Source organism: Manacus vitellinus, unplaced genomic scaffold, assembly GCF_001715985.3.
Source record: "Manacus vitellinus isolate BGI_N305 unplaced genomic scaffold, ASM171598v3 scaffold_40_pilon, whole genome shotgun sequence".
Taxonomy (NCBI): domain Eukaryota; kingdom Metazoa; phylum Chordata; class Aves; order Passeriformes; family Pipridae; genus Manacus; species Manacus vitellinus.
In genome coordinates this window covers 4,012,254-4,036,523 of record NW_021940541.1, presented here as the reverse complement: position 1 = coordinate 4,036,523, position 24,270 = coordinate 4,012,254, and the positions used below count along the sequence as shown (strand labels likewise).

Genomic DNA, 24,270 nt, shown 5'->3' with positions numbered 1-24,270 from the left:
AAAGTCAAGCCTGGTGTGTCATTGCAATGATGTGACCCGAACAATCCTGCCCTTTTTTGGAAAACAGCTACAAAGTCAACTGTAATAAAATATAATTTCATTGCAATATCAGCAACACAAGTGAAATAGTTGGAGAATCTGAATATCTGATGCATATGTCTAGTTGTAATATATATCTTTAGTCTTAGTACACATGATGCTACTTAGCTGTTCCTTAACATCTTGAGCAGGATTTTGGAGTTGGTGTGAAATCAAGAGTGGAGGGGAGGGGTGGGGACTCTTCCTGCTTCCTTCCTCCATCCTTCCCTATTTGGAGTTCTCACAGGAAGGTATTGGGTTGAATGAAGTGTTTCTAAATTCCACCCAAGCGGCAAATCCTGCAGAGGGAATAACTCCTGGTCCTCACAGAGCAGAAATCTTTTAATTGTCTATGTAAAGTCCAAACTCTTGGTCCCTAAATGTGTTTTTCTGCTGAAATACAGGGTTTAATCATTACAACTGGAATCATTAATAATGATTCTGGGCTGGAAGGGACCTTAAAGCTCATCCAGTCCCACCCCTTGCCATGGGCAGGGACACCTTCCACTAGCCCAGGTTGTCCAAGCCCCATCCAGCCTGGCCTTGGACACTTCCAGGGATGGGGCAGCCACAGCTCCTCTGGGCAACCTGTGCCAGGGCCTCCCCACCCTCACAGCCAAGAATTCCTTCCCAATATCCCATCTAGCCCTGCCCTCTGTTAGCTTGAAGTCATTCCCCCTTTTCCTGTCCTTGACAACCATCAAAACTTTCATTCTCAGGTGTGGGGAAGCACTCACTGAAACCAACAGCAACATCTCCAAATGTTCTCCCTGGGGTCTCTAGACAGAGATTTGAGTTGAAGATTAAATTCCAGTCCAGTGCACAGAGGAGGCCTCTTAAGGGCTCTTCTGCTTCCCATACAGGTGTTAAATCTCCACTGTAGCAGAAGAGATCCCAGAAGAGCTCAGAATTCTCAGACATCAAATAATTTCTGATTTAGCCAACACAATTACTTTGTGTTGTATTTTTTTATTCTCATTTCCCCCTGTTATTTTAAATAGCTCAGCATAGTTATATGTATAACTATACATCTATTTTCCCCATCTTTCTCTGTGCATTCCCTCCCTCCCTGCTGGGCACACACACACAGATTAACATGTGTCTCTCCAGATCAACACCCTGCTCTCAGAAAGCCAGGCAGGGCTGGATGAGGTAAATAATTTATTCACGTTCAGCCTGTAGCCACTTTCAGTTTGTACTGAGAGCAAGGCACAAATGAGGCTCCAAATGCAAAGCTTTCACTGTTGTCTTTGAAAGGAGAAGCTGAAGACATGCTGGCTCTGCAAACCCTCAGTGCTACAAGAACATTCCCACATGGGGGGAAGGCATTTCCCAGAATCACAGATCCATCCTGGGCTCCAGGGGCTCAAACAAACAGTTAAGGAAGACCTGCTAACATGATGTGAGAGATTCTGGGAGGCTGTTCCATTGGAATCTGTGGGAGGTTTTATTTTGCTCTGGTCTCCATTACAACTTTTTTTCCTCCCTCAGGAAGGACCTAAATATTGTCTTTCACAGTACAAAGGCAAAGGCAAAGGAATATTAATTCCTGGATAGTTCTGCCTGGAGATTTAGCAGAGGCAGAATAATTATCCTGGAAAATGTAGGAAAGTGTAATTTCAAAGGACTTGCCATCTACATGGTTATATAAATTTCTTCTTTTGCCAGCATCATGCTAGAACCAAGTTAAAAGCTTCATACCAGCTTCTGCCACCCTGACTTTGGAAGAAAACAAGCTGCAATGCCAATAATACAGTGGACATGTTCCCAGCATGGCATCCTCAAATAATATGATTATTTATTTAATCTTTTGCACTCAGTAGCATGCACAAGGTAGAAAAGGGGCCCAGACAGAGCTGTAGGAGTCCCAACACAAAATAAAGAGAGGTATGTGTGTCCCTAGAGGTGCAGCCCATCCCTGAGTCACTCTGGTCCCCGACGCTGGAGCAGCACATGGGAAGGTAAATCTCAGCACATCACCAGGGGACCAAGAAGGCTCTGAAGAGGAAAGACTGTGAGCTTGGTGGTTTCTGGGCCATCAGATAACAACAAGCTGACCTTGTTGTTATCCCCTTGTGTGGTCATATGGGTTGTTTTCCAATGGATGTGCCCAGATATGCTGTGCAAACACTGGAGAAATATCCATACCCATCAGAGGGCTGGAGCCCCTCTGCTCTGGAGCCAGGCTGGGACAGCTGGGGGTGTTCTCCTGGAGAAGAGAAGGCTCCAGGGAGACCTGAGAGCCCCTCCCAGTGCCTAAAGGGGCTTCAGGAGAGCTGGAAGGGGACTTTGGGCAAGGGCCTGGAGGGACAGGACAAGGGGGAATGGCTTCAAACTGACAGAGGGCAGGGTCAGATGGGATATTGGGAAGGAATTCTTGGCTGTGAGGGTGGGGAGGCCCTGGCACAGGTTGCCCAGAGAAGATGTGGCTGCCCCATTCTTGGAAGTGTCCAAGGCCAGGTTGGATGAGGCTTGGAGCAATCTGGGCTAGTGTCCCTACCAACGGCAGAAGGGTTGGAATGACATGAGCTTTCAGGTCCCTTTCTGAAAGGGGAAAAGGGAGCCCAAACCATTCTATGATTCTAAGGGGAAAAGGGAGCCCAAACCATTCTGTGATTCTACAATATCAGAATCATTAACTCAAATTATTCATGTTGGTGTCCAACTCAGAGTATTCCCAATGCATTTATTGACAGAAAGGTTCTAACGAAAGATAAAATTAAAGGAAACAAACCAAGTACAAATATCTGGCAGCAAAGAAGTGGCTGTTCATTTTTAGTGTTGAGTCAACAGAAAGAAAAAGTATTCCAGAGGAAGAGAAGATCAAACACCTACACTTCAATATAGGAAAAGTGCCTTTGGAAGAAGACAGAGCTCTGGAGATGCTTTTCCAGCTAAGTAAGAGAAAGCAAGCAGCAGCTCTAGCTGTTCCTGCCCTGCCCATACCCTCTCTGAGCCATGTGTAGCACTGGAGAACTCATCCTTTTTTTTCCTTAATTAAACAAATTCAGATCATTGTAGGACAGTATTTGCCAAGCAATTACTTTATTAATCTTTAAGCCTTGTATCTGAATATGCATATGCTGAACCATTGTATTTGGTAAGTCGGATCAACTAACTTTGATTGTTGTTTTGAACACACACAGAGGCTTCAGCAGAAAAAAACACCAGGAGAAAACACTGCACGATATTCTGAGCTGAAGCAGTCTAAACTTTCCAGCTGAGCTTGGTCATAGCTAATGCTATTTTCTGCTTGCCTTTGGGATTTGCTAAGGAGTTTTATCACTTAAAACTGCAAATATTTCTATTCAGATTTCTTTTTCTTTTCAGCACTTCCTGCAAGTGCTTTAGAGAATCTATTTCCAAGATGACAAGTGAGGTTCTGACATCTTTCCTGATGGTTTCATTATATACAACTGACTTAATTTAAAAATTAATACAGCATCTTTGCTGTCCAGGTATTACATTTAATTCCCATTTTACTAACTGCAACTACATAGCATTTTCCTATATCTGCCTATATGATATGTCACTTTTGCTTTCATTAGTTTGCAAGCTTCTTAAACTGTAAAATAAATTATTATGCACCTTTTTTACAGAGCAGTAATTGCTATTGCTATGTATTAAATATCCTGACTCTCATGATATATGTGGAGAAACAATGTTGGCTTGATTCATTCTGTTTAACTATGTTTCTGTCATAGTGTTCTTGGACTTCATAGTTACAAAATCTAAAATGTACCATTTGTCCAAGGTGACCATCCAAGATCACAGAATCACAGACTGGTTTGGGTTGGAAGAGACCTCAAAGCTCATCTCATTCCAACTCCCTGCCATTGGCAGGGACAAGTTCCACTAGACTAGGTCGCTCCAAGCCCCATCCAACCTGGCCTGGAACACTTCCAGGGAATGAAATGAATTCAAGATTTCACTCGTATCTTGGAATAAACCTCTCATTCTGTTAATGTTTGAGGAAAGGACCCATGGGGGCAGGACCCTGCCAAAAATGTTTTTATTCTTTTTTATTATCCTTTCTATTTCTTTCTATTGTAAACCTTCCACTTCCCAAAGGCAAACTGACAAAATCAGATTGTTCATTCAAGATCAGGTTCCTCTGGAATTCATACAGCTTTATATTGCTCCTAGAAATAAATGTTCAAGTGGACATGAGAAAGGACAAAGTGTGTTAAATGCATTTTCTTCTTCATATTCAGTGTAAGAGTGTCCAATAACCATAAACAGATATCTTTGGGAAGTCCAGTGACTCAACAATTTAGGAAGTAGATTTTCCTTCTACCTTTAGAAAATAATTCTCAGTAAAAAGATGTAATCTGGTCTACTAATCATGAACTTGCATGACAGTCTAAACTACTGTTTGGAACAGTTTATGCTGTAAACTGGTATTCAGCAGAGAGCTTTGCTTCTCTGAGTTTGCCTCTCATCCAGGGAGATTTTTATGCCAGCTGATATGATGATCCATCTTGCCTAGTGCCTAGAATTGCTTTTCCAATCAATTCAGACAGACATTTCCAGAGGGTAATTCATAAACCCCATGTTGCACAGAGTAAGATACCTAAGGAAGGTGACATGGCCTGCCATTGAAATGTCTAGCCTTTCTTCCAATTAATTTGCTGAAAATGTTTTATCTGAAATTCGTTTATAATCACTAAATCACAAAAACCCTACTATATGATCCTACTATACACTTCTTTTAAAATTTCTGTTGTTACACTTACTGATACCAAACAGCTAAAATTCCTATAAGCCCATAAGGAAGTATTTAAAATGCTACAGCATATGACAGCAGGAATTTCTTAAGAGATACCCTGGAGGGACCTGATGGACAGGATGTTGTAGAGACTTTCCATGGAGTCCAGGGGGCCTTGGAGTAAAGGCCCTGGTCTGAAAGAGTTTGATTACCAAATTCTCTATTTGCAATCAAGAAGGCATAAACACCAGATTTACAATGACAGCTACTCTGTGGTGTTTACACTGACAAAATCACTCCCAGCTGCAATGCTTTGGGCTACAGTGTAATAAAATAATTGTTAAGGAAATTATTACAGTGAGTAACTGTCCAGAAAAGTTACTGACACTCCATCCCTGGAAGTGTCCAGGCCAGGTTGGATGGGGCTTGGAGCAACCTGGGCTAGTGGAAGGTGTCCCTGCCCATGGCAGGGGGTTGGAACTGGGTGATCTTTAAGGTCCCTTCCAACCCAAACCCTTCTGTGATTCTGTCAATCTCACATTTGAGGCTCCTTGTCCCCAGGTGGGCTCAGTTATGACTAATTCCCCTCCAGCACAGGCAGACTAGTTTATACAGCTTCACTGCTGGTTGTTCCACAAATCTTCTCTACTCTCCAAATTATTTCCAAGTCTAACTGTTCCTGCAGCTAGGTTACTGTCTAAAATGTCTAACTTATTGCTGCAAACCTTGATGCAAACTGTACATCTCTGAATCCCTTTTATTCAGATACATCTACAGGAGGAAACATTTTAATAAGTGAGAATTTTAAGAGTTGAAGCTCTATTGGAAAAAACCTAAAAATATAAAAGATCTTTCAGGAAAAAAACCCCATAAACTTATGCAGCTCCTCTGCAGCTCCAGGGTTCACATCCTTCAGCCTGTGCCAGCTACCTGGGCTGCCAGGCTGGTCCTGAAATGCTGAAGTATGGTTTTGTAATCAATACCCATTAATTTCCCTGAATACCCTGTTGCTCTGAGGTGGACAGTCTTGTCTAAGTGGAACGAATGTCCCATAAAATCATGGAATGGTTTGGGTTGGAAGAGACCTTTAAGATCATACAGCAAAATTTCTTGGCTAACTAAAGGGAACTAATTAATTTTGAAATTATAAAGCCTAAATACCAGGATTTAGTACAAGAGACACTGCAAACATTGAAGGATTCTATGTATTATTCTGGATAAAGAGAAGCTTAAAACTTGGATGGCAAAACTAGTTTTTCCTTGTAGAGGGCACTGCCTGAAAAAATACTGCAAAGGAAACTCTCCTCTGGGATGTGTAACTACTGTACAGATATTTTCCCAGGGGATGATACAGACAGATTGTAAATCCTCTGCCTTCTTTCCCCATGAGCCTTAACTCCAGACTCCAGTGGAAGGGACACCTCCCACTAGCCCAGGTTGCTCCAAGCCCCATCCAACCTGGCCTTGGACACTTCCAGGGATGGGGCAGCCACAGCTTCTGTGGGCAACCTGTGCCAGGGCCTCCCCACCCTCATAGCCAAGAATTTCTTCCTGATATCCCATCTAACCCTGCCCTCTGGCAGTTTAACACCATTCCCCCTTGTCCTATTACTATCTGCCCATATAAATATTCCCTCCCACTCCTATTTATAAGTCCCTTTAAGGTACCAAATAAACCAGAAACAAACAGCAAACCTGGCAGGACTCTGAGGCTCAGACTTGATCCAAGGTAAGTCTTTTCTGTACTTGGACAGAGGAGTAAGAGCCAGGGTGGCACTTTCCTACACTAATGCTTTCAAAGGTCTACAATTTCTCAAGATGCAAATTATTGTTTTACCACTGTGGGAAAAAAACCCCAAGAGTTAGGCTTTACATGCAAAGTCATGATATGTTACATTTAGAAGGTTGCTTTTTCCTTCCATTTTTCTGATACAAAGATTGCTCTCAGCACTTTATCATCTGTCCTCGTTTAATCCACTGCAGAATTATCCTTGCAGCATGAAACATGGCCGTTGAACTCATTAAGTGACTTTTAATAATTGCAGGTTTTAAGGAAGCGAAAGACAAAAACCAACTGAAATTAAGCTTGTAATGAAAAAGAACGTGAAAAAAATGAGTAGGAGTATGGTAATTACATGCTTATGACTGTGACATTAGGCAAAAGAAAACAGAGCAGCAGATGGTATCTGAATCTAAAGAAAAATGTAAATGATGCTGAACTCAGACCATTCTCTAAATAATGGTGTGTTTAGCAGCAGGTAGGTGTTCCACCTAAAGAAGTGCTGCCTGGTAATTCAAGGATATACATCCAATATAGGAGGGAAATATCAGCATTCTTTATTAGATGAGAACTCACTTTATCAGTTTCTGTGTACTGCAGGGCCTTTCCTGGCCAGCTCTACAATTCTGCCTGTCAATAAATTCACATTAGTGTTGATATTTGTCATTGGCAGTCACACAAAACATCACCTTCTTCTGTGACCTTGGTACCCTCAACCCAGCTATTTGCAGTGCAGCCTGAGTCAGTTGTAGCAGCTCTCTAGCTCAGTGGGGAAAATAAACAGAACACCAAAAGCCAACAAAAATTATCAGCAGCTCTTTAGGACGTGCTCCCAGGAAGGCTGCTCAGGATCCTAATAAAAGTTTTGTGTAACTGCAATGTAAAAATCATCTTTCCCCAATTTCCCATGTCTGCGCCCACAGCAAAAGGCCAAGAGGAGGGGCAGGAGATCTGGCCAGCAAAGTGCTGACTTGCAAAAGAGGTTTTTTAAAGAAGGGTAGAAAGCAGGGCTGTACAAAGGTTTCATCAGTGAAAATTTGTGTGTCAGGTCTGATAAACTGCTGGCTGGAGCACCAGCCAGCTGCCTAAAAGCCTCTTCCCAGCCATGAATTATTGGGGGAGTGTAAACATAGTTAATAAGTTTCTTGGGCTTTGTTTTGCTCATGTTGTTATAATTCTGGAACCAGCAATGTATGACCACTCTGTAGAGCAAGGCACTATTTGTCTAAAGATATTTTTACTCGTACTTTGTTCCTCCTTTGCAATGCAAAAGAAAGAAGAGGAGGGGAATATATATCCATGCATTTTTCATATTTATGTACTTCTATATTTATATCACCTATAAATATGTATGTGTTTTACAAGTGTATTCCTCCAAAGGAATACTACAAAGAAAATAAAATCTATTGTCTGTTAAAAATTAGTCAATTATTTTATAAAAATATTAGTATTTTGTAATAATAATTTTTGCATCTTCTATGTCAAGAGGACTCAATATTTCTGCCTGCCAGCAAACAATGAGGCCAGTGAGGCAAACTATATAGGCAGTGAGGCCATCTCAGAGGAGCTTGTGGTTCCTCTACATGGTTTTCTCCTCTATTTTTTGGCCAACTTTCACAGGCTTCACAATATATCACAGGGACTGTGATATATTCCTGTTTGTGGTAAAAACAAGCAGGCCAGGTTGAGTTGATTAGGTGACAAAGGTGACCTGTGCCTTTCTAATTTTAATTTTTCTTCTTCCATATCCCAAATTCCATGTGTGTTCCAGAATCTCCATCTATTTCAAAGAGTCTACCAAAGGAAGGTAGGAAACCAGTGTGGCCCCACATGACAAGAGGAGACTGAGGGGAGACCTCATTGCAGATGCAACTTGGGAGGGGCAGAGGAGGGGCAGGCACTGAGCTCTGCTCTGTGGGGGACCAGGACAGGACCCAGGGAATGGCCTGGAGCTGTGTCAGGGCAGGCTCAGGTTGGATCTCAGGAAAAGGTTCTTCCCCCAGAGGGTGGTTGGGCACTGAACAGGCTCCCCAGGGCAGTGGGCACAGCTCCAGGGCTGCCAGGGCTCAAGGACATTTAGATGATCCTCTGGGGCACAGGGGGTGACTCTTGGGGATGGTCCTGTACAGGGCCAGAAGTTGGACTTGATGATCCTTGTGGGTCCCTTCCAACTCAGCATCTTCTGTGATGACTTCCTGGTCTCATTCCCCTTGCTCAGCTCACCTGCACTACCCATGAGCTTCCATTCCATGACCAAAAACAGCAACACTCTTTTATGTTTTGCATTATGGTCAAGAGCTTCATTACACCATCCCAGGCTCCTTACAGTGTATTTTCTCTCTCCCCTGTCCACCCCAGTTCCCACCAGTTCATGCCACGCCCTGCAGATGGGCTGACAAGTTACTGCTTGTTATTCCATATATTTTGTTTCTTTTAATGGATGCAGGTGCACACACTACTGAAATACTTTCCCCAGGAGCCCACAGTTCTTAATCATCCTATTAAAGTGATTCTGTGTTTGCCATCATTTTCACATTAAGATTATCTACTTTAACTGCACACACTGAGATGTTCAAATTATTTGTTGTGAACAGCTGATTGAATCTAGCTCTGTTTGCTTACAAATTGCCTCCTGCCTGCTCACAGGGTTAGGGAGCTGCTGAGTCACTGAAGTTATTCAAGATATTTCAGATATTTTGGGCTGGAGGGGCACAAGAACTATTGCTTACAGTGAGCTGATCTGACACCCGGTGTCTGACATGCCACGGGGCACCCTGCAGGTGAGCACCTCACCTGGTGGCATTTCAGTAGGAAATCAGAGTTCTTCTCCTCATTAATGCACATGTGCACAGTCTTCCCACAGCCACAGCACAACAGAAACAGCCTCCGTGCTCACCAGGCAGCTCAGGATGGAGCACAGAGACATTAAGCCATCCAGATAAATATCTATATCCTGGCTGTGTCCAGCAGGACCAGGGCAGTGACTGTCCCCCTGTGCTGGCACTGCTGAGGCACCTCCAGTCCTGGGTTCAGTTTTGGGCCCCTCATGTCAAGAAGGACATTGAGGGGCTGGAGTGTGTGCAGGGAAGGGAACGGAGCTGAGGAAGGGTCTGGAGCACCAGGAGCAGCTGAGGGAGCTGGGGGGGCTCAGCCTGGAGAAAAGGAGGCTCAGGGGGGACCTTCTGGGCTCTGCACTCCCTGACAGGAGGGGAAGCCGGGGGGGAGGGGGGGGGTGGGGGGTCGGGCTCTGCTGCCAGGGAACAAGGGACAGGACAAGAGGAAACAGCCTCAAGTTGTGACAGGAGGGGATTGGCTGTGATTTCTCCATATCCTTGCAAACTTCTGATCCTTGGCTTTCTTTTAAAACTTTAAAGGCTTTAAAAAACTACCAAAACCAGAGATTCTTCCAGGGAAAGCTGTAGAAATACAAATGTTGGCAACATCTTCCCAGAGCTCAAATGATATTTTTTTTTAGTATTTTGTTTACAGCAGCACCCACAACATGCTGGACCATTTATAAACATTCAAGTGTGGATGGGTCATGAACTTTGATGTAGAAAACCATTGTACTTTCCCAGTAGGAATCAGACAAAGATTAACTCTTGGCAAACCATGACCCTGGTCTTTGAGATACTGATAAGGAAGTGTCACAAAAAGGGACTGGGCAATATTATCTTGATATCAGTAGGCTTTGGATGGTTTCAATAAATAACAATGTGTTCTTGTTTCCTCTTTAAAGTCTCTTTACAACCTGACATATAAAACCATGGCCAAATTCCTAAATATTTCAAGGTAGTATTTTCAGATAGAAAACTCACAAAAGACGTCAGAGTTTTCTTCAGCAGGGTTGGGGGTTTGTTTTTTTTTTCTTTTCCCCTCCTTTTTTCCTTTTTTTTTTTTTTTTTTTTTATTGGTGTTTTAACCACTGTTTTATATCATGAGTTCTTAGGCTCACTGAAGCTAGATGATATATAATCAGGAAAGCTGAGGAATAGTAGAGACTCCTACATTCTGCTTAGATTGTTACTATAATAAGGCTACACTTGTACAATTTGTATTTCCTAATGTGAAACAATTGGCAGCTCTGCAGGGTGGATGCCCCCTGAGGGCTGCCTGTCCTCCCAGTTGCTTCTGTCTACTGAAAATAAACATATGAAGTGCACATAACATGCCCACACAAGGCTTAGGCTTAGAAACACACATCAGTGGTGCTGTGGGTCACAGAGACTCACTTCTACTCCATCGTTTTTAACATCCTTATTTGGTTTTTCTTTCCCCTTCAGAGCTGTTTTGTTTGGGGTTTTTTTATTCCTTCTAATAACAGACCTTTATTTTATTTCAAATTGGAAACAGATGATTTCAACATCCTCAACAGTTCATGATACTCCCATTTTAGAAACTCAACACCTCCATCAGGATTCTCAGTTGTGAGACTGATGATTCAGAGCTGTGCCTGTGCCTGCTATGGGACAAATACTCTGGACAACAGAAGAGGAACAGAGCCCTGGCTTGACTTGTTTCATCTGTTCTCCACTGCCTGTCCATCCTCCTGCTATGAAAAGGATGTAACACCATTTCCTCCACAAAAATTGCTGTGAAATCACAAACTCGTTGAAGGGGTGTTTCTCTGACCATTTCGTTTCCTGAGCTTTTACCAGCTCTCTTTCAGGCCCCTTGGTGTGAAAAAATAGCCATTCTGCTTTCTGCCAGATCCCAAATTTCAGTCATTTTCTGTTATATGAAAAACTAGTTATCAACAGAAATAGAATATGCAGCATCTGCTTCCGAACTCTCTGGGAATTTTGAAATGCCACCACTTAGGGTGTTCTTTGTTGGTCACCTCAGTGACTTCTTCAGAAACATGGACTATTTGAAAATTCAGGAAAAGGCAAGTTCGAAGAAGGTTATTCAGGACAAAGAGGGGAGTAGAAGATTTCAACTTGAATCCTCTTTTCCATCCTTCAGTTTTTCCTCTGTAAAAATGGTTCTCTTTCTCCCGCCCCAATCTCACACTTTTCCTGATCTCATTTCCCAAACACCAGACCCAAAAACCTAACAAGTTTCCTGCAGATGACAGGGATGATTTCTAGGGAAGGTCTTTTGATTTATATTTATATTTTATCAATCATCCAGCAGTCAAGGTCCTAATAATACACCTAAAGACTCTGATAATCTGGAAAGTATTCTCTGGAGACCCATACTGCTTTAAGAATGATAAATTGCTTCTGAAGCCAAGATGGAAATTCATCAATTAATTTGTGTGAATGCTTTCATTAGTGAGAAACTGATTTTACAATGCTGAATTATCTCCAAATGTATTATTTTCTGCACATAATTCTGAGGGTGACATGGTTATTGACATCAGTACCATCAGCACTCAAATTTACAGTGACTCAGAGTCATTGGACTGGTCCTTTAGGCCTTTTTTAGGTAAAAATAATATAAAGTGTGCAAGGAAACGCTGCTGTGAAATTTTAGTAAAACCAGATACATGTCTCTGAAAAATAACTCTCAAAGTTTTAACACTGAAAGAATATGTTTTAGCATTTAAAAATGACAATATAGCAACAAACAGCAGCAAACCCATTTAGAATTAAACTGAATAGGCAGATTGAACAGTTTATGTGTTGTTTCTCGTGGAGCTGCTGATCAATAATCGTGGTCCTTGAGCAAAACCACTGGGGGTTGGAACGTTCCAGGAAACCATTATGTTCATCCAGTGGCTCCAGACACCCTTCCATGGACAAATATAAACAAATAAGGCAGATACAGAGCAGATCATAAAAAGAGAATCAATTTTTCCATTCACTTCCCACTCCTTCAAAATTATATTTGTAAAGCTACTCCTGCTCGTGAGAACAACCTTGGAGTGAGGAGGAGCTGATCACTGAGCTCAGTCAGAGCTGGGGCCAAGCCAAATTAATGATCCCCTTCACCTGTGAGTTAAAGGCCTCCTAATAAATAGGAATGTGACTTTAACACTGTGAGTTAGAGGGTTCACAAGAAAATAACAAACAGAAATGTGATTTTAACACCTTTCACATTGAGGCAATGTAATCAGATCCACATTCTTGTGGTAAGAAACAGATTTGCAAATTTACATCCCTCTGGTCTACTGAAGTGAGATCATGCTGCCATTGATCCTTATTAACCCAGGTATTGAATTTCTGTCACATCCAAACCACAAAAAGTAACTCCATTTTTCAAATTTTACTTGCTGACAATAAGACTGGATGATTTTTTTTTTTTAATCTTTAAATGAGAGTTTGCTCTGAATGCTCTTTTTTATTGCCATTGGGATAGCACAGAGTTAATAAGAATGATTGCGCTGTTGACATAAGTGATATATTGAATTCTAGAAAGCAGCTGCTGCAAATTAAAGGAGAGTTAATGACTAGATAATTAGAATATTAGGTGGTTGATGTTAGTTCATTTAGTAATAGGTGGGAATTGTTACTATCTGTTTTCTCTAAACAGCACAAGTATTTCAGAATATGCAGTTCAGATTTGAAATGGAATTCAAAGGAAAAAAAAACTTTCTGTTCATACTGTGAACTGGTAAATAAATATTATTTCAAATATACAGAGGAGATTTTCTGGCCCTCTCTCTAGGTGTGCAACTGCTCCAGTAAGAGAAGAAAAAGGCTTTGAAAAGTTGTACCCTCTTAGTGAGTGTGAAGTAGAGCTTCCCTGGGCTCCAGCTGGAGAGTTGGTAGGTGTGCACAGAACTGTTGGTCCTGCAGTGTTTCCAGGCTGGAATAGCAGAGTCCTGCAGCAGGAGGTGGTGGTACCACGATTTACATGAATTCTTTGTGCTTTTATGCTTCCTCCCTCAGGCTTATGGCTGCTACCTAAACTCACAGAGACTGGTTACAAAGATAACAGGTAAAGAACCTCCAAACTTGGGCATTTTAGGACCCACAGCATATCACTTGCCAGTTTTTAAAGGTTAAACCAGTGAGAGTCATTGGTGTGAAACTTGTACTCTGTTTCAAGTTAACTCATCTCTGTTTTTGTGTTTCTCAAAAAGGTCAACCACCTACCACAGGATGATAAAAGAGACAAGTAAATCTGACTGGATCACTCAGTCACTGCCTGCTGAAATCCACACTTTGGGGAGATGTGCCAAATTCAGGGAAAATAATGAGCTGAAGGTAGAGAAAAAAACCCACAGCTATACGTGGATAAAGGAAGGGAAAATAGTTGGTGACAGAAGCTGAAAATATGTGACAGGCTTAAAATATCCAATGAAAAAAAAAGTATTTTTCAACCAGCATAGACAATGACTTCATTCACATTCATTTTTATCAGTTTTACCCACACAGAGCTCAACCTCCTGGTAAAAGCCAGACTAAGATACTCCTAACAGCCTTCTGGTGCCAGCAGATTAAAATTGGATTAGAGATTACCAAGATACACTACATTTATACCAACACGTGTAAGGAGATATAGTTTCAGTAGGTTCCCAAGCTGATTCACCCACTCCTGGAAGTGTCCAAGGCCAGGTTGGACGGGGCTTGGAGCAACCTGGAATGGTGGAAGGTGTCCCTGCCCATAGCAGGGGGTTGGAACGAGATGACCTTCAAGGTCTCTTCCAATCCAAACCATTCTGTGACTTGCAGATGCTGAGAGCTGTCTTTGAGAGGTTACTGCACTTATTACAAGGATGAATGAGAAGAAACTGAGATAGAAGATGATAAAAATTATGATAATTAGAGAAATAAAAAATGAATAGCTGGATAACATGACATGGATAGTTAAGGAGAAGCCAGTCAGCTCCCACTGTGTTTTATGATTGTCAGGGCTCTGCATGGGAGCAGATGAGTGATGGCTGATATTATCAAGGAGAGTGGAATATCTCCATGTTTTAACCTTTCATTTGTTTAACCTTTACTGTGTGGGTGAGGTTGTGCAGCTGAATTTCTTATTACTTGGAAGGGGTTGTATTTTTGTCTTTTATAGCACGGATGATAAAAGCTTAGCAAAGTTCTCACGTAAGTGGCTGTTAAAATGGATCTGTAATTATAAAAGGGCTGGTATTCATCCTCAAGTTTCATTTCCTTGCATTTCTGCAGGATTTTCTGTTTTCCTACAACACTGAAAGGAAAAGAGATTAAAAGCACAGAATTCAGAAAAAAGTACCTGTTCTAAAGAGGTGGAAAAGGTAAATAAAGAGAAAGCACTGGTATCCAGATTTATTGGTTTCTGTTTTGGATCTGTCTAAAGGCTAAATAACAGTGCTATGTATTTCAAAGGAAAGGAACATTTTAGCTCCCAAGTGCACAACTACATAGAAATAGGACACACATCAGTTTGGTAATATTATTATATCCAAGGCAGGCATAAACATCTTAGCATGAGACATTCACACGTCTGAAATTCCTGGTAAAATTCCTTTGAGCTTGAGTGTTTCCCAGTGTAAAGGTGCTGGACAACCAAAAAATAATTGCACAGACAAGTACACTTGACAGCTATTAGGCCATTTATTTAGTAATGCCTGGACTAAAATGGAGTAGGGTCACCTGCATTAGTCACATTTTGCTGTGCCCAAATATGTGTCAGCACTAGTGATGGCCAGTGAAGAGCACCAAAGCCACCATCTTCAGCATCTGATGTTCATGAGGTCTTCAGCAATCAGAATCTCTCTAATTTCACCTAAGAGATGTCCAGGAATACCCCATGAAATCCACTTCTTGCTACCAAATGAAAAATAACTTCTCGCTGCGATAAGCTCATTTCTGAGAGCAAAGCATGGCAACCTCCAGGTTTGTGAAGTTAAGCTCTAACACCGTTATCTTCAGGTGGAAAAAACTGACCTGTCAGGACTAAGAGGGTGGTTTCCACCTCCAACCTGATCATCAGAGGGATTTAAATTTGGCTCGTTTGTTCCTCGTTTGTCTGTGCATGTTAAACCACCCCCAGCAAGGCAACTGGACAGCCTTTGTGGGACTGCAGAGAGAATCCACCTGAGAAACTCCATCAGTTCATAGCACAAAATATAGTGTATGATCCTGATCTATTGTGGTGACAACAAAACCTACACATGCCAATAAACAAGCCAAATTTAACTGCTAACAAATTGTCTGCTCTCATTACTCCATATTCAAAAATTATGTCACGTTGCTACCTGCACAAAGACATCATTAATCCCTTCTCACCTGTCAGAAAAGAATACCCTTTTTGACAAATTGCTGTTACATTTGCCATGCAAAAATATATGGCATATAGAACGTTGTAAGGGTGGTAAATAGGGTGAAATAATTCCAAATGATTGGATTATTTGTTTACTTCTATGAGTTAATCTAAATGATGCTGACTTGGAGCTGTTCCACAATTTAAGTCATAGAGAATTACGTTTGCACTCTTCTGTTTTGTTTAAGCCCTTGCTGGCAAACACATTGCTGTTATTTAATGGTAATTGCACAAAAAGCATGAGCTGGAATTATCTAAGAAATTTAAAAATATGGCTATTTACTATGCAAGAGTTCATGATTATGTTATTCATTCTCTAAATCTTTTTGCCTTGTATGTGTTTCCAACATTCCTTGACAAGAAAAACAAAGGATTTAATACAGATGGCACGTGATACTTTTACAGTAAGTTTTCTACTGGCACTTTATTTTTTCCTCAGCTTTGAACGATACTTTGGGGAATGTCTGTTCCAAGAATCATATCAAACAGGCAAAAACTGTAATAGCAATTAAAATGTTTAAAACAGAATTGTATTTGGAAGTGTATGCTGCAGTCTTTCTACCAAGCATATTACAAGATGTTTGTTTAGCCACAGACTTTTGGCTGGCTAAAATCATGTAGCTGACCCTTTTTTTTTGGTATAATTAAGATCATAGCATTGGAGCTAACAGAGCAAAGTCACATTTTCATCCACTGACACTTTGTCCAGTGTGTATTTAGTTCATTCTTTCTAGATCTGCATCTTTCCTCAATCCTATCCTGCTGTACAGTTTTGTTACTTAAAAGCCAGTAAAAAAAGCACAAATCCTGCTCCCATAGAAGAAGCAGCTGCAGAAGCAGGATGAGCAGATCATGCAGTGGGACCCAAAATCCCTTGCATGTCACAGAAGACAGTGGCATGAGATGTGCATGAGCACAAAAGGCACTTAAAATCAGGCCAAAAATCAATTAATTTATGAACTAAGCACCTATCAGTGGCTAAGACTCTCCTCTCATACACATGACACAACTGGCTGTTCCTCAGGAAAAGCTTTGTTCTAGTCCTTGTCCCACGTTAGAGAAGGGCTGCAATGCCACAGCACCAAAGTGGTCCTTATCCCAGGATCTTTTTATTAGGTTTAGTTCACAGAGTAAAAGTGCAGTCTTAAAAAGCCAGAGAAGAAAACACTCCTGGCATTAAACTCTGGACTCACATTACATCATTAAATATAAACAACCCAAGCAGGAAAGCAAAGGTGGGTTATTCACTGCAGGTTTTTTTTCTGAATGTTTTGGTGTTTGTCAGAAGAGAGACTTTCAGGGAAAAGGGGATGAAATTATGACATGTTTTAACCACATTAAATGTAAGTTGTCCCCTCTCAGCTTTCCTTCCATATGAGAATAAAACATAAGGAATGTCAAACTTCTTTAGAATTCCAAAAATACACCAATTTTATACTTTAGATACAACATTTTTCAATTTTGCATTCAGAACAACACTTCTCCTTTACAAGTGTCTTTTTTTTTTTTTTAATCCTCCTTTCTCCTCTTTTTAAAGAAAACAGATTTACAAAGGATCAAACAACCCAACAAGCCAAACATTTCACTCCAGGTTAACTCAAAACACCTTCCTACGTTCTTCCTGCCTCTCCCTTCAACCCGGGGGCCGTTTTTGGTTGAGCCTGAAATTTTGCTTCCGATTTTTCCGCCAAAAACGAGAACCCCCACCGTCCATCCCGCTCCACTAACAGAAAGGCCTCTTGCAGAGAAATATGCACGAAGAGATGGGCTATGAAACTCTCACTACGACTACAGCCAGGCTGGCAGAAGCAGAGCTCGTGGGCACCGGGAGATGCCGGGCCGGCGCCTATCGGTGCTGCTGCCAGTGCCGCGCCCGCTGCCGGTGCCGGCGCATGGACAGGCTGATGGGCTGCTTCCCAAACTTCCTCATGATCTCCTTGATCCTCGCCAGGTTGGTTTTGGAGATGGTGAAGTCGCACTGGGTGGCCCCCATGTCGTAGCCCACCTCGCAGGTCTTGGTGGCGGCGGTGTAGCCCTCGGCCCTCACGCCCACCACGTACTCGCCCGGGTTGAGGAGGCGCCAGTAATCGCCGTCGGCTCCTGGGAGGGGAAGAAGAGGGTTTTTTTAGGACACTGGTCTTTCCTCCTTGAGGAAGGTGTTGTTTATAGACTCATTAAGGTTAGAATAAACCTCTGAGATCATCGAGCCCTACCATCAACCCAGCCCTGTGTTCACCACTGAACCGCATCCTCAAGTGCCACATCCACGTGTTTTTTCACAGAATCACAGAATCTCCTGGGTTGGAAGGGACCCACAGGGATCATTGAGTCCAACTCCTGGCCCTGCACAGGCCCATCCCCAAGAGTCACACCCTGTGCCTGAGAGTGTTGTCACAACACTCCTTGAGCTCTGGCAGCCTTGGTGCTGTGCCCACTGCCCTGGGCAGCCTGTTCAGAGCCCAACCACCCTCTGGGGGAAGAAGCTTTCCCTAATATTCAAGCTAAACCTGCCCTGACACAATTTCAGGCCATTCTCTCAGCTGGAAAAGACCTCTCAGATCATCACCTTCAACCATCAAACCAGCACCACCACCATGTTCAACACTAAATCATGTCCTCGAGTGCCACAATCCCATGTCTTTTGAACACTTCCAGGGATGGTGATTCCACCACTTTCTTGGGCAGCCTGTTCTAGTGCTTGAAAACCCTTTCCATGAAGAAGTCTTTCCTAATATCTAACCTAAACTGCCCCTGGAGCAACCTAGGGCAATTGAATGAGGATACAGAAGTCCATGCACAGGGGTAAGATGACACCACAACCAGGAACTCCCCCATCCTCACACCAGGAGGGTGTCAAAGAGGCTGCTCCCCATCACACACACCCCCTCCTTGTCCTGCCAACCCTAGAGGAAAACACACCTCAGTCACATTTTCCAAATGATGAAAAAAGGACAGTGGGCTTCAATCTGGCTTAAAATTTTTGGCAGGTGGAAGGTCCTGAGGCAAGGGGTACAAAAAACCTTCCCCAAATTAATTGTAACTGATGGATCCAGAGGAGCCCCAGTGGAGTAACCACACTGCACCCATGACCCTGACCAGGCTGCCTGGACACAGGTTTTGGTGCTATTTTGTATGCAAAGCATGTGAATACATAATATCAACTCACTTGGAGATGTAAGTAAATATCTCCGTCTATAAAACCTTACACTGAGTTTTATTACACTGATTTTCCTACAAAGTATAATTCATCAGGGTACTTAACCACTTTCTTACCTGTAAATGCACAAACAGAACTCCTGTAATCAACTAAACTACTCATGCACAAAGATATATTTTAACACCTCATTGAATCAGGACTTACTGGTTTCTTCTTTTTCCCTCACAAATGATCTCAGATGTACTCATTTTATGTACCCATCTGTACATAAAGATGACTTTAGGCTTCTTTTAAATATGATTTTAACTAGCAGGTATTCTTAGTTGTGAACTGAAATAGGTCAAAAACTAATACCAAAAATCAGTTTTGCACTCTGTTCCGGGAAAACCCACTGTGAATGAAAGTACATATTCAAACATGTAATTCTGTATATAAATAGAAATGGAACATCTCTTGCACTAGGAGGGGTTGGAGTTTTTTAGCACTGATGAGAACTGACAGCCTTACTAGTGCTGGCCTTGGGTTGATGGCAATGCAGGGTGTAGCAGAAAGTAAAGATGATTTGCATAAAAATATTATATTTAGGGAAAAATCAGACTAGCCAGGCTCTTTTTAAAGAAATAGGATTTTAATTTAGGGTTTGGTAAAATAAAAAAAACACGTTTGCAAACAGCAAGTGTTAAAAAAACATCAACATTGACTATACCCTGAAACTGCAGTCTCTGAGTGCCTCAGAATTGCACCCATTCCCATTCAGGTTAATTCTTACATCCCAACTTGCTTAGATTTTTCTTTTATCCAGTTTGACCACATTTGGGTTGATGATCAAACATTCTATTTCTCAGGATTCAGGTATTTTTAGGAAGGGCTCTAAGAGAAGCTCTTTATTCAGTTCTCCTTTACCGTTGGGTCCATTGGAGACTTAACAAAAGGACGAGACATAAATCTGCCCAAGTTCCTTGTATTTATCCCCAAGGGCTCGTTTTTAGCTGCAAATGCTCTGGCATTCCTACAGGGCAGGGAAAAGGCTACGGATCACCCTGTGAGTGGCTGTGAACACATCCCTGCTCAAAGCCCTGCTCTAGCCCCGGGAGTGCAAAACTGACCCACATTCCTCTGACACATTTAACAGTCAGTTCATCACAGCCCCACACAAGGCCAGAAATAAACCTACACACACACACACATCACCGGGAATTTATTACAAAGCTGGATATTAAGCCATTAGCAGGATGCACTTTGCCTCCTTTCCATTTACAAGCCAGCAGACACAAGTATTTCTGTCAGCTGTCAGTGCCCAGAATTTAATACCAGGCTAAAAGGTTGGGGGTTTTCTGAAAATCACATTAAATCCAGTAGGTAAAAAATTTCAGAACAGATGGCAAAAGAAACACAATTAAAAATCCAGATAAATTTAGTAAATAATAGGTTTGCTGAAATAATAGGTTCCAGTGGGAGCAGGCTGGAGGCAGACGACATCCATTTCCACCTCCTGGATGTGGAAAAGGATTGCCATGTCTGCTTAGATACAATAATAATGCATTAAGGCAAACACAGTACTACTACAAGTTAAATGTGTCAGATTACTCCATAAATATTTCAATTAAGAGAAATACTTGGAGCCTTATAGGACAGACCTTACTTACAATTACGTAAAAGTGCAAAAGTGATTTTTACACTAAAATTTCACCCTTTTCAAATAGACTATAAAAATCTATCTAATACTCTCTTACCTATGGAAGACTGTCCAGGAAAGCTGACCATACTGCTGCACACCAAATGCATGTAACAACTAAAACTCAAATTTTCTCTAGTGCCCAGGCAGCAAGGAATGAGCCTGGATAGTTATAATATCAGAATTATGCTTAGCTTGGACTAATTTTATTAAATATTACTAAATGCGACTTCAAAACCCTTGGGTTTTGTTACATAATATGCACCGAAATCATAGGAATCTTATCAAAATATTGATTAAAAATTTCTCTAAATGTTGTGTGAAATGAAATTAGTTATGCTTTGGCACAAATCACACAGAAACATGTATTGGTCTTTGAACTCTGGCTGTGATTCAGAAATGTTTCACCAGGAACAAACTGAATGTTTCTTCATCCATATAGACTTTGACATTCCCAAAATGTGCAATTACAGGAAGCAACCCCAAAAACGCCTTTGCACCATGGGGAAAACAGGTGCATTTGCTCATCCAGTTGATGAACTCTTTCCAAAGGTTATCTTATAGACCATAGTCCATATCTAACTGTGACAACATGTAATCACTCAGATTTAATCGATAGTTACATCTGCATCAGGAGAAAATGGAATAATTTCCCACAAAGCTCTTAGTCTCGGGATCAATGTCTTCAATTAGCCTATTAATAGTGTTAGCTGAATGTCAGCATCCCTCTCTTTCCATAAGATAAATTGTATGTCGAAGAGAAATTAAAAACAATGTGCGTTTCATGCACTTTTTTTTTTTCTTTGTCCACAGGAAGAAGCAAAGAAATTTTCTCAAACATGTAAATGTTATTAGAGGGATTTTACAGATAAATTTTGTCTGGCTCTACGGAGTAGTTAATCACATTAATGTATCCATGAAACAGTAGACACCTGAGAGCTGAGCTCACTTGAAACAAAACTTATCTGAATAGAGATAGTGGCCATAATTCTTCTCCTGCTTGGCCTATTTTTATATCAAGGCAACTCAGAGGTTTAAATAGAAACATTTTTCATTTTAAAAGGTATAAATGAAAGAAGACTGCTGACAGCTTGCCTTCTTTATCTGGAGTTATATGTGTCATTTTAGCTTTTTGGCTCTAACATAAATCCTCTGATTTCAGAGACTAATGAGACGTGTATTGTTATCTGGATAATATAAAACAGGAGACAACTTTTATGTTCCCATTTAAAAAGTGGTTCCCAAACAGAGTGTGAGCTTAAATGTCTCATTAAAAAGAAAAATTAAAAAGAAATAAATAAACACTTTTATTTTAAACAAGTTCAGATGGCCTTGAGCCATAGAAGCTCAGCAATAAGATGAGACACAAATAGCTGCATCATTCCCTGAGTGTTACAAGGTGCATTTTGGGATCTTGCCCATTTATTGGACTTGTCAATGAGTCTCCTTCCTGTAGCACTTTTACTGTCTTTAATCTGTTGACTTCTGTTTCACATGGCAATCCAGTGTACAGAGGGCTGGAGGTTAATCACACACTGCATTAACTCAGCCTCAACCAGAGCAATACATCAATTCTGTTAACAGAGTAGTACAACCCACACTTCATGGCAGACTTTCAAGACTGCCAAGGCTTCCAAGACAAGAAAAAACAGCTGATTACTTTAATTCCCACTATCATCTCCCAGTGGTCCCGTTTTGAAATGTTTAAGGCAGAATCATTATTGTCTAATTAAATATCTGTCATTCAAGGTTTTCTCTTACAATGGAGACATAGTACCACTGAAATCAATCATAAACTAAGTTAGCTATTCCAAGACTCATTATTGGCTCAGATCATCTACTGTAGCAAACATTAAGGATTTGGAAGCCAAAAGCTCCGTGATATTCCATAGCTTGAAATCAGTTTATGTGTCCATGTGCCATACTGTGCCTCAGTGGCAAAGCTCATGAAAGTGGCATCAAATAAAGGACCCAGAACACCAGCAAAGACATAAAACCACATAAAGGTAGTGTTCAAAAAAATATGTGGATGTGGTATTAGGGACATGGTTTAGTGGTAACATGGCAGTGCTGGGTTAATGATTGGACCCAATGACCTTAGAGGTCTTTTCCAACCTAAATGATTCTGTGTTTCTCTGATTCACAGTCCTATAACTGTTAACAGCCAGAGGAACATTCTTTACCCAACATGGCATTACCTGCACCCTTGTTTTTCAGTGCTACATTTATTCTGGGTTAGATTTGCACTACATTTACATGAGAAAAGTGACAGTAAGAGTTCTTTAGACACAGTCTTAATCAGGCTGTTGATTTGGGGCACATAAAAGCCTATTTGCTCAATACTTTGTTGGAGGTGGAAAGAAGAAGGGGAGTGGAGAGGAAAACCATAGTTCTGTTCTTGTCTACACAGCTGCAACATAGAAAGAAATGACTCCCTCCTCATGTGCCAATCCTTCTGCACCACTCTCCTTGGACTATATCCTACCTGCTGGCCTTTCTCCTAAAAGAGTTCAAACCTTCCATAAAATTCTGTATTTTGCTTTTAAACCACAAATCTGCCCTTTTGCACTCATGGTTTTGCTTTTTTCTTTTACCTGTGCGAATGTCATGGTTGACACCTTCTACTGAGATAACAGCATTTGGGATTCCCTTTCCATGCACATCTTTCACTATGCCTTTGATGCCACGATGGACCTATGGAGAGAATAAAAAAGCAAGTAAATATTGCACAGCAATGAACAGTTGTATTAATAATGAGTTACAATGAATTATTAATTCCATGTGTGAATTATGTGTATTATGTTCCTATTTTATGGCTCACAAAATTGTGAAATATCACTATTAAATCCATATCAGCCCTCCAGGCATTAACTTGTGAATCAGATTATGAATTCTGTTAGGATTCCTGAGGCATCAAATTCAAGATATAGATAAAAAGAACAGATGAAGCAAGAGACCCAAGGTTTTTGGCAAATTTTCTAGCAAGCTAGAATCAAGTTTTGAGAAGCTTCATGGCTGAAGTGACATGTCAGTATTATTTGTAGGGAAGATTTCTACCATATATACCAATAACCATGTAATTAGTCATGCAAGAAAAAATAAATCAGAAACCTTAAACTCTCTCTCAAACTGAAAGGAGTAGTCACCAAGTTATTTAGAATTTGCACTTCTGTGGAATACCTGCTCCATGAAAACAATCAGGGACTCGCGGTTGTTTTCCCATTCTTCAGGCAACTCACTCTCATGGGGATATTTGTCACAGCCAACGTAGATGGAGAGCTCAAAGCAGTTTGTGTGCAGGTAACTGAAGTCATTTATGCCTGTCAACAGGGGGCAAAAAAGGAAACAATTTCATATCCTTTTAAATCTGTTAATCAGATCTGATCTTTTTATGCAACTTGTTCATGTAACTTCAAACACAAACTGGGTATTTATCTGGCTGGCTCAGTGTGCAGGCCTGGCAGGGCAAAAGATTTTTAGAAATGCCACAGTGTGGCCAAAACAGTAAAACAGATTGGCTGGAGTTGCAGTCACCAAAGTTGCTTCTGAATGAAAAGAGTTAAAACAAACCCCCTGCTCCTGTCCAATTACCAGAGAGCAGTAGTCAAGTATTTAATGAGCCCTCTGTGCCTTCTGGAAGCAGAGCAGGAGGATTATATAATACAGATGTTCAGCTTTTC

At 41.2% G+C, this 24,270-nt stretch overlaps 1 protein-coding gene across 1 annotated transcript in view; it reads right to left on the bottom strand.

Moving 5' to 3' along the window:
- Window positions 1-17,255: 17,255 nt before the first annotated feature.
- The window catches only part of CPXM2 (carboxypeptidase X, M14 family member 2), a 72,461-nt gene continuing 65,446 nt past the window's right edge, over window positions 17,256-24,270 (bottom strand). The window contains exons 11-13 of the mRNA XM_018078529.2: window positions 23,771-23,910; window positions 23,185-23,284; window positions 17,256-17,858 (exon numbers count right to left, since the gene is read on the bottom strand). Coding sequence (XP_017934018.1) covers window positions 17,605-17,858; window positions 23,185-23,284; window positions 23,771-23,910 — 494 coding nt within the window. The 3' untranslated portion in view covers window positions 17,256-17,604. The remainder of the gene's footprint in view (window positions 17,859-23,184; window positions 23,285-23,770; window positions 23,911-24,270) is intronic.